Genomic DNA, 10084 nt, shown 5'->3' with positions numbered 1-10084 from the left:
CCTAGGGGGAGGGGAAGGGAAGGGAGCCCCCGCCCCTACCTCAGGGCGCAGCCCGGGACCGGTGTAAATATAAGTATTCAGGTCGTGGATCCTTTCCGCCTATGCCCCGTCTCGCGGATCAGGGGTGCCTGGCGAGTTCCCGGCTCCCCGACTTCTTCCGAGGGGGCAGAGGAGGCAAGAACACCGGAGTGCGGCGCTGAGTCCCGCAGGCGGCCGGGACCCTGCGCGCAGAGAAGTACGCGCGCCGGTGCGGTTCCGAGCTGGGCCCGCGCGACCACAGGCGCAGAGTGTGGACGCGCCGCGGAAGCTCCGCGCTCCTGGAGGCGTCCGCGGTCGCGGGAGGCGCGTTTGACCCCCACCAGAGGTGAGCGGTGGGTGTGGTTAGGGGGTCCCCGCCTGCGGGTCCGCAGAGAGCCCCACGGGCCGGCTCCCACCGATACTCCCAGGCTTCCCAAAAAAACCCGCTCGCTCCCCCGAGCCCGTGGTGTCCCGCGGCACCCGGTCGCGTCTCTCCAGGCGCGTCCCTCCCTCCCTTTCCTCCGAGGGGGTACCCTTCTTCCCCTCGGCTGCACTTCCTCAGTTTGGAGCAACACTCTTGCCGGAGTTTGAACGGACCTGCGGGCGCGCAGGAACCCAGAGCCCCATTTCACAGATGAGGGCACTGAGGTCCCGGGTAGCCGCGGCTGCCGTCTTCCGCCCCTCCCTCGCGCCCTTCCCCCCTTTGCCCTTCCCCGTCCCTCTCCTCTCAGCGGCATCCGTCTCCCCTCTGCCGCTCCCCGCCCCCGCGCCGCCCGTGTCCCGTCTCCTCCCACNCCCCCGCCCGCCGTCCGCGGGTAGCTCGGCCCTTATAAAGTCAGCGGCCGCGGGACTTCCTGCCGGAGCGCGAGCACCCATCCCCGACGCGAGAGCGCGGGCGGGCTCGGATGCGCGCCGCGTGGTGGCCTGCGCCCTGCCGAGTGAGTGAGGGGCGCCGGGGGCGCCGGAGGGCCCGCCCGGGGCCGTCTGCCACGTGGCAGCTGTCGGCCAGGATCGAGAGGCCGCGGGGACACGGGGCGCCTGGTGCGGAGAGCGGGAGGGCGGAGGGCCGGCGGGGTCCGGGTCCGGGAGGAGAGGAGTGGTCTTACCGGGGCCGCAGGAAAGGGGGGTGGATCTCAGGCTCGCCCCAGACTTCCCCTTCCTCCTCCTGATCGCTTCTGGGGGTTCTTCCTGGCGCAGGCGGCCGGATGCTGGCCAGCGGTGGCTTCAGAGCGCGCCCTGCCCCTTGCTGACCTTCGGGGACTTGGGTGGAAGTGGGGGTTTGGGCCCCGGGGGCCGGGCTCTGCGCATTCTGGCCTGGGTGGAAGAGCCTGGCGGCGCGCCAGGAATCTGTTGCGCTCAGACAGGATCTTCCTTGTGTCCGATAGTGGCCCCGCGGGAGCCCAGCGCCGCGGGAGCCCTTGGCACTGCCAGTGCGCCCAGAGCCGGGTCGGCGGCACGCGCCGGGAAGCCCAGGGCTCCCGGGGCCTTCGCGGGCCGGTTCGAGGGGGTCTCAGGGGCTACCAGGATGCGAGACCCTTCCCCGGGCCGCCGGGGGGGGTCCGTTTGCTCAGCGCAGTGTTCCCGTGCAGGCTCGCGGCCAGCATGGCCCCCACGCTGCAGCAGGCGTACCGCAGGCGCTGGTGGATGGCGTGCACCGCGGTGCTGGAGAACCTCTTCTTCTCGGCCGTGCTCCTGGGCTGGGGCTCCCTGCTGATCATGCTCCAGAAGGAGGGCTTCTACTCCATCCTGTGCTCAGGTATGCCCGAGCAGGGGCGCGTTGGGCTGGGGCAGGTGCAGCAGAAGGGGAAGGTGGAAGTTGGGAAAGAACGCGAGGCTCAGGGGATAGGAGCGCGGGGCGGCTTAAGACAAGCACTGCGCAGGCGTTGGGACAGTCCCGCTTCTTGACCAATTCAAACTTCATCTAGAGAGGGGTGGCTTTTGCCCCCTCTACCTCGTTTATCTAATCTAGGGTTCACTGAATGCCAGGTATCCTGCTGGGCATTCAGACCCTGTGGCAGCCTCAGGTCTAGAGCAAGATGGAGACCTCTAGAAGGAGAAGGCTCCCAGTTGCGAGTCGGAGTTTTTTTCTTTACCAGGGCTCCTGTAAGGCTAAATAAGACAAAGGAGAGCCTACAAAGTGCACTTGACTATAACGGGCCCAGTGCCCCTCCTTTTCCAGAACTTTGAGCCCCCAGGTCTTCAAATCACCCATCCACACAAAATCAATGAGCCTCATTTCCTCCAGGCCAGGCACTGTGGAGGGACCCTGTTTTCCATTTCAATTCCTTGGGCTTCCCTGGTGGCCCCCAGTGTGGGAGTAGTAGGAATTCTAAAGCTCCTGAGTGGAGGGGAAGAGTCGGGGTCCCTCTTGGTTGTTTTCCCCGGAGACTTTGTCATGGAATGGTCTTGATGCTTGCACAGGGCCATCTGGTNATGTTTATTTATTTTTGAGAGAGACAGAGAGACAGAGAGCAAGCAGGGAAGGGGCAGAGAGAGAGGGAGACACAGAAGCAGAAGCAGACTCAGGCTCCAAGCTGTCAGCACAGAGTCCAATGCATGGGGCTCAAATTCACGAACAGTGAGATCGTGACCTGAGCAGAATTCAGACGCTTAACCGACTGAGCCCCCCAGGTGCCCAGTGGCTGCCCCATTTTACTTTCCCACCAGTGGTGTATAGGGTTCTAGTTTGTCCACATCCTCACCAACACCGATGATTACTCATCTTTTTTCCTACAGACATTCTAGTGGCTATAGGTACTCTCTTTTGTGGTTTTGATTTGCAGTTCCCTAGTGACTGACGATGGTTAGCATCTTTTCAGGTGCTTCTTGGCCCTTGGCATATCTTCTTTGGAGAAATGTCTTTGAAGTTGCCTTGGCCAGTTTTTTTTTTTTTTAATGTTTTTATTTATTTCTGAGAGGGAGAGACAGCATGAGCAGGGGAGGGTCAGAGAGAGAGGGAGACACAGAATCCAAAGATAGGCTCCAGGCTCTGAACTAGCTGTCAGCACAGAGGCGGACAGGGGCCCAAACCCACGAACCGTAAGATCATGACCTGAGCTGAAGTAGGATGCTCAACCAACTGAGCCACCCAGGCGCCCCACTGAGTGAGCCACCCAGGCACTCCAGTTTTTTTTTTTATTTTTTAACATTTGTTTATTATTGAGAGTCAGAAAAACAGAGCATATGTGGGGGAGGGGCCGAGAAACGGGGAGTCACAGAATCTATTTTTATTTCTTTTATTTTCTTTATCACTTTTGAGAGAGAGCAAGAGACAGAGCATGAGCAGAGGAGGAGCAGAGAGAGAGGAGGACACAGAATGGGAAGCAGGCTCCAGGCTCTGAGCTGTCAGCACAGAGCCTGATGTGGAGCCTGAACTCACAAACCACAAGATCATGACCTGAGCTGAAGTCAGACACTTAACTGACTGAGCCACCTAGGCGCCTCTACCTTGGCCATTTTTAAGGTTGGCTATTTGCTTTTTGATTATTGAGTTGTAAGAGTTTTTATATTCTAGGTACAAGTCCCTTATGAGAGACATGATTTGCATGATTTTTCTCCCCGCTGTGGGATGTCTTCTCACATTCTTCATGGTGTCCTTTGGAGCACGAAAGGTTTTTTAATATTGAGGAAGTCCAATCTGTCTGTCTTTTCCTTTGCCATTTGTGTCTTGGTGTCATGTTTAAGAAATCATTGCCTAATCTAGGATAAGAGTTTCTACAGTTACAGCTCTTGCATTGAGATCTAGGGTCCCTTTGGGGCGCTCAGGTCATGAAATCACGGCTTGTGAGTTCCGGCCCCGCATCGGGCTCTGCGCTGACAGCTCAGAGCCTGGAGCCTGCTTCGGATTCTGGGTCTCTGTCTCCCTCTGCCCCTCCCCTTCTCATACTCTGTCTGTCTCTCTCTCAAAAATAAATAAACATTAGATCTTGGGTCTCTTTGCGGGTAATTTCTGTATGTGATGTGAAGTTTCCACTTAGTGTTTTGAGTTGACCAGAGGCTGAGTGTGCGTCCGACCCCAGTTGTCTGAGAGACCTGGAGGTGACCCAAGCCAACCCTCCTTTCTCAGAACTTCCTGTCTACTGTTGGAAAGCAAGGTACAGCGTGTCCCTCCTCCCCTTACTCAGGTGACTGGAGCCTAAATCCTCAGCCATTGGGCTGATGGGGGGAGGCTGCTGTACCCCCTTTTGCCTCAGTCATGCTGCCCTATCAAAAGCACTCACTTTCCGCTTCCTGAAGCCTCATTCGTTGTGGACCCAGCCTCCCTGTCCAGGGTTGCAAGCACACAGAATCAGACCAGGAATGTGGGTCCCCACGGAGTGAAAAGAACCAGGCAGCATGGCTTCCCATTGTATGTGTTGCTTGACTTCTTTCAGATATTTACTTCACTTTCTAAATATCTGTTATCCCATCTGTAAAATGGGCCCGATACTCCTTACCCCCTGGGACCGCTGTGAAAATGCAATGAGAGCAAACACGTAGACTACAGGTAGGGGTCATAATTAGGTGCCAGACCCAGCTCTGCCGTCATTTGCTGTGTGACCTTAAGCCAGTCACCCCTCCTCTCTGGGTCTCCACTCCTAAGTCTGTAAACAGAGTGGATCCTCCTCGTCCTCCTTGCCACAAAGCAATGATGTGAGCACCAAATGCTGTTGTTAAACAAATGTGGAGTTCATGGTCGGGGTGTTCCCTAAGGTCGGCTTTGGGTTCCCTGGCCACAGCCTCTGTCTTCTCAGTGGTTTTTGTTCTCTCTGGAAGTACGCCCTGGGGTGGGTGGCTGGCCCACCCATAGGGGGTGTCACAGTTGGAAGAGGGCTCTGTTACTCAGAATTTAGACAGGGGCAGATCAGTTTAACACCTAACTACTCTTTATCCAGCAGAAGTGCCCAAATGATAAAATAATGAGTAAAGCTTATCAAGTCTTTGGTAGATCTTCAGTCCTCATAGCAGATCTGTGATATAGGTGTGACTATTAACCACGTTTTCTATAAGAGAGAGCTGAAGCTCAGAGAAGCCAAGCAACTTGCCTGAGCTCACACAGCTGAGGAGCAGAGCAAGGATTCAACCCCAGATCTGACTCCAGGACCTCTCTCCTAGTCCTCATGGGAATAGTGCAGCCCCCTCCAACCTCCTTCAGCTTAGAGTTCTCCTGCCATAGGCAGGACAACCAACTAGAGCCCAATCCTACGGAGGTTTCGATGAACGTGACTGTCAACTGCAGGAAAGTGAAGCATCAGGGCACAAGGAGGGGCTCACCATCCTGAGAGACTCAGAAAATGGGATCATTTTGTGAGTGTGTGCATGTGTGCGTGTGCGTGTGTGAGCACATACGTGTGGCAGTCCTCCGAGCCAGCCAGCCTCTCAGGGTTGCAGCCGACCACCATCCCCATTTCACAGCTGGGATAACAGAGTCTCGGAGTCCCAGCAACATGGTTAGTGAAGCCGGAGTTTGTGCTCTGCGGGGCTCCAGAGGTGAATGTTTCTCCATGGTCTTGCTTTCCAGGGCTTGGCACATCTTGTCACGTGTAGTTCACTCTCATGATTTTACCTTTGCCGTGTCCGAGGTACTATTGACTTAATGCTTCCTTTTACATCAACTCATTTAAAAAAATTAGCCTGNTGACAGGTGCACTGACCGACCTTGAGTTGCTAGCAGGCCACTGGGCTGTCGTGCCCCCTGAGCACATCTCCTCGCCAGCACCAGCAGGCGCGTGGGAAGCGCCCTGAGCCGTCGTGTTCAGGACAGAGGGGCCCTGGGGTGGATGGGAGAGGGCTGGCCCTTGGAGAGACCGTCTTGCGTCCGACTATAAGCCCGCCTGTATGAAGCTGTGTGACTGTGAGCTGGTGTGCTTCTCAGAGCCCTGTCTTCTGTAAAGTGGGGGGGTGGGGGGTCATTGGGCTCACTTTGTAGGGAGGCTGTGAGGATCGAAAGAGATACCATATGAGAAAGCCTGGCACAAAGTAGGTGTTCATTAATCGGGAGCTAGTAGGACTTGTGTGAGGGGAGGTGCCATTTGATGGTGAAAGACTGAGGGGTAGAATCAGTGTCTAATTCAGGGGATGCAAACTCAGATGCCAACCGGGCTAGGCAGTTCATAACAGTCAATAACAATAATTAATAATAATAATAAAGCAGAGCAGGTATTAAGATGGCAAATGTCTAGGAGGTAAAAGAGAAGTGAGGACTTGGGTGGCTTAGAGAGGGCAAGACCTGGTAAAAAGGGGGTGACCTTTACTCAGCTCCAGCGATGGCCAGGTTTTCTGACTTATTTTTTTTTTTTAATGTTCATTTATTTTGGAGAAAGAGAGTCAGAGTGAGAGCAGGGGAGGGGCAGAGAGAGAGGGAGACACAGAAACTGAAGCAGGTTCCAGGCTCTGAGCTGTCAGCACAGAGCCCAGTGCGGAGCTTGAACTCAGCAAATGGTGAGATCATGATCTAAGCCGAAGTCGGATGCCCAACCAGCTGAGCCACCCAGGCACCCCAGGTTTTCTGATTTCTTAACGAGAAGCCAGATTTTTATAGGATAACTCCTTTTTTCCCCGTTTATTTCTTTGGAGAGAAAGCAAGAGAGCACGTGAGTGGGGAGGGGCAGAGACAGGAGGAGAGGAGAGAGAATCCCAAGCAGGCTCTGCTTCGTCAGCACGGAGCCCGCCCGATGCGGGGCTTGAACCCACAAGCCCTGAGATCATGATCTGAGCCAAAATCAAGAGTCAGATGCTTAGGGGCGCCTGGGTGGCTCAGTTGGTTGAGCATCCGACTTCGGCTCAGGTCATGATCTCACAGTTTGTGGGTTTGAGCCCCACATCAGGCTCTGTGCTGACACCTCAGAGCTTGGAGCCTGCTTCAGGTTCTGTGTCCCCCTCTCTCTCTGCCCCTCCCTTGTTCATGCTCTGTCTCAAAAATAAATAAAACATTAAAAAAAAAAATCAGATGCTTAACCAACTGAACCACCCAGGGGTCCCATTTATGGGATAGCTCCCAATTTTAAACTGCACCCAATTAAAATTTGCACACCAAGCAAAACATGGGTGCAGGTCATTGCTGGTCACCTGTTGATACCTCAGCATCTGGCCTAACTGATCTCTGCATTTCTTCCTGCTTCACCCACTGTCCTAGTGCAGTGCCTGGCATACAGCAGGTGTTTGTAGACACACCTGGTGGAGAACTGAACCATGATGGGGACATTCACTGAACTACGGGGCCAGCCTGAAATTTACAGGCTTCTTCCGCGGGCCTGAGCACTCTCCTTATCTTCCCTCGCAGCTCCCTATCGCCCAGGGTGCTTCCTGCCCTGGCTGGCCAGCACTCAGGCTGCAGACTTCTTCCTCATGTTCTTCCCTGTGTGAACACACAGGTCACGCCACCCCTCTGCTGCCTGCATGCGCTTCGGGCATCTGAAGCCAGGACTCGTTGTCACCATCGAGGGCGGTGCTTCCTCTCCTAGCATTCAGGCACCGTCACATCCTTCTGTTTTGTTCTCTTCATTGCACCCGTCACTCTTTACGTTTTTTATTTTTATTTTTATTTTTTTACAGCTGAAGTTCTATGCCCAGTGTGGGGTTTGAACTCATGAGTCTGAGAGCAAGAGTCACATGCCCTGCTGACTGAGCCAGCCAGGTGCTCTGACGTCACCTGTCACTCTTTAAATCAGCATCCGTTTGTTTACTTGTTTAGTATCTAAATATAAGCCCTATGAGAGCCGAGGGCTTCCTTTCTTACTCACTGTGGGATCCCCAGGACCTAGAGAAGAGGCTCCCTGCATCGTGAGCCTCTGTCAGCTGTACCCCTTCGTCAGCTGTTTCAGGAGAACCTTCTCTGGCTGGGCCAGGCTCTGTGCAAAGCTCACCTTCCCCAGCTGAATTTTTTAAAAAAAATATTTATTTATTTTTGAGAGAGAGCAAGAGTGCAGGGGAGTTGGGGGCGGGTGGGGAGACAGAGAATCTGAAGCAGGCTCTGCACTGATAGCACAGAGCCCAATGTGGGGCTCGAACTCACAAACCACGAGATCATGACCTGAGCTGAAGTTGGAAGCTTAACCGACTGAGCCCCCCGGGTGCCCCCCCCCCCAAGCTCCCAGGTGAATATTGCAAGGAGCATACGGCTTAGGTAGTGTCCGCTTTCTTTTACAGGCTAAGGGCCTGTGGCTCAGAGGATGTTACTTGTCCAAGGTTGCCCAGCTAGTAGGGGCAGTGGCGGGAATCTGGACCCTGGTCTGTTTGCCTTTGGCGCACCCTGAGTGTGCCCTTGGCAGTGATGCCTGGGGAATGAACGGGGCAGGGGAGCAGCTGCCTCGTGACTTGGTGAGCACTGAGTGAAGTGAATCACCCTCCTTCCCCCACTACTAACCATTTTATTGTCACGACTCCCAAGTTGGCACTTTGCCTTGAGGACAAGTCCTCACCGGAGTAGGTGTGACTGTAGGCCACCCCTGAAGTCACCTGGTCTGAAGCATGGGGTTTGAGCTCAGGACCCCGCACCCCAGGCCCTTGTCTCCTGCGCCCCGCTGCCACCCGCTGTCACGCGCTGAGCCCTCCCTTGCCTCCTCAGCTGCGAACGCCACCAATGCCACCCAGGTTGAGCAGCATGAGTGGCTCAGCTGTGACCGTCAGGAAGAGATGCTCAACCTGGGCTTCACCATCGGCTCCTTCGTGCTCAGCGCCACCACCCTGCCGCTGGGGATCCTCATGGACCGGTTTGGCCCCCGGCCCACGAGGCTGGTTGGCAGGTGAGGGGCCCGGGCGGCGGCGGGGGGCCGCGGGGGGCCGCGGGGGGCGGAGAGGCTCAGCGTGCTCGCGGCCAACCCCATCTCCTTCCCTGGGTCTCCACAGCGCCAGCTTTGCTGCGTCCTGCACCCTCATGGCCCTGGCCTCTTGGGACACCAGAGGTGAGCTGTGTGACCTCGCGCACACCTATGAGAAAAGAATGGGTGGGATGAAGGTGGCTCATCCTGCCATTCCAGCTCTTGCCCTGGGTCTCCCACAGCTCCCCAAATGCCCTGACCCACAGCTCCCCAAATGCCCTGACCCATCCGTCTCCCCTTCCCAGTTCTGTCTCCGTTGATATTCCTGGCGCTGTCCCTGAATGGCTTCGGCGGCATCTGCCTAACATTCTCTTCACTCACGGTGAGTGTGACAGGCCCCAACTGGCAGAAGGGCACCCAGGTGTGGGGTGGGGGTAGGGGTGAGTGAGGAGGTGAGGGAGGAGCAGGTGGATGCAGAGCAAATGCCTGTGCAGGCTGCAGCCGAGGGTGGACGTGAGGCCGCTGGGTATGTGGGGATGTGAAGTGTGGGTGTTGGGGGGTCAGGTGGCCCCAGCGGACAATGTCTGCTGGCCTCCATTCTAGGCACTTGGGCCACAGCACAAGCGGAACTGCCAGATTCCCCACCATTCTGGAACTCCCGTTCCCCGGGTGGGGCGAAGAGGCAGCCTTCCCCAAACAAGTAAACTAATACATTATATCAGCAGTCAGAAGTGCTGGAAAGAAAATAAAACTGGGCAGCCGGAGAGTGACAGGGCGGGTGCAGCCTGTGTGTGTGCATGCGTGTGTGTGTGCGTGTGTGTGTGCCACGGGTATGTGTTATGTTCTGCATGGGCACGGGCCAGCGCAGTTGTGAATGTGTTTGTGAGGGTATTAGGTCAAATTGCTACACTTGACCTTGCTGGACCTACAGAAACGACTTTTTCTACGTGGCTCGGCCTCCTGCAAATGTGTGTGGTGTTGTGTGTGTGCTGCTCTGTGTGTGTCTCTGTAGGCAGGCGGTTAAAGGCTGATGAGTGTGTGGTGGGGGAGGGGTTTCTGGCCCGGCCAGCCACGGACTGTTTAGGACTGTTTATCTCGGATGACGGCCGCCCTGACCCGTCCTGACCGCCAAACTGGGTGTTTTGGGCCCAATTTCACCTCACCCAGCAGCTGCCTTTAATTCCAGTCCGGGATATTTCACAACTCTCTCGAAGGAAGCGGATCCCTTCCTCCCCGCCCCCTGCGACGCCCCTTCTCCACGCTGTGCAGCTTGCCTGGGGCCCTAGATCCCTTCTCTCCCTCTGCCCTGCCCTGCCCTGCGCAGCGCA

The 10084-nt window shown here is 56.1% G+C and overlaps 1 protein-coding gene across 3 annotated transcripts in view; it reads left to right on the top strand.

Moving 5' to 3' along the window:
• The first annotated feature begins 291 nt into the window (after positions 1-291).
• The window catches only part of SLC43A1 (solute carrier family 43 member 1), a 22267-nt gene continuing 12474 nt past the window's right edge, over positions 292-10084 (top strand). The window contains exons 1-5 of one of the 3 annotated variants that reach the window (XM_077748796.1): positions 292-364; positions 1608-1774; positions 8564-8741; positions 8845-8900; positions 9062-9138. In XM_077748796.1, coding sequence (XP_077604922.1) covers positions 1621-1774; positions 8564-8741; positions 8845-8900; positions 9062-9138 — 465 coding nt within the window. In that variant the 5' untranslated portion in view covers positions 292-364; positions 1608-1620. Of the gene's footprint in view, positions 365-870; positions 957-1029; positions 1060-1607; positions 1775-8563; positions 8742-8844; positions 8901-9061; positions 9139-10084 lie in introns of those variants that run through there. The other 2 variants (XM_077748794.1, XM_077748795.1) reach the window with 2 other exon arrangements.

This window comes from Crocuta crocuta, unplaced genomic scaffold (genome assembly GCF_008692635.1).
Source record: "Crocuta crocuta isolate KB4526 unplaced genomic scaffold, BGI_CrCroc_1.0 scaffold323, whole genome shotgun sequence".
Lineage (NCBI taxonomy): Eukaryota > Metazoa > Chordata > Mammalia > Carnivora > Hyaenidae > Crocuta > Crocuta crocuta.
The sequence above is the reverse complement of the archived record's forward strand: the minus strand, read 5'-3'. Positions and strand labels throughout refer to the sequence as shown.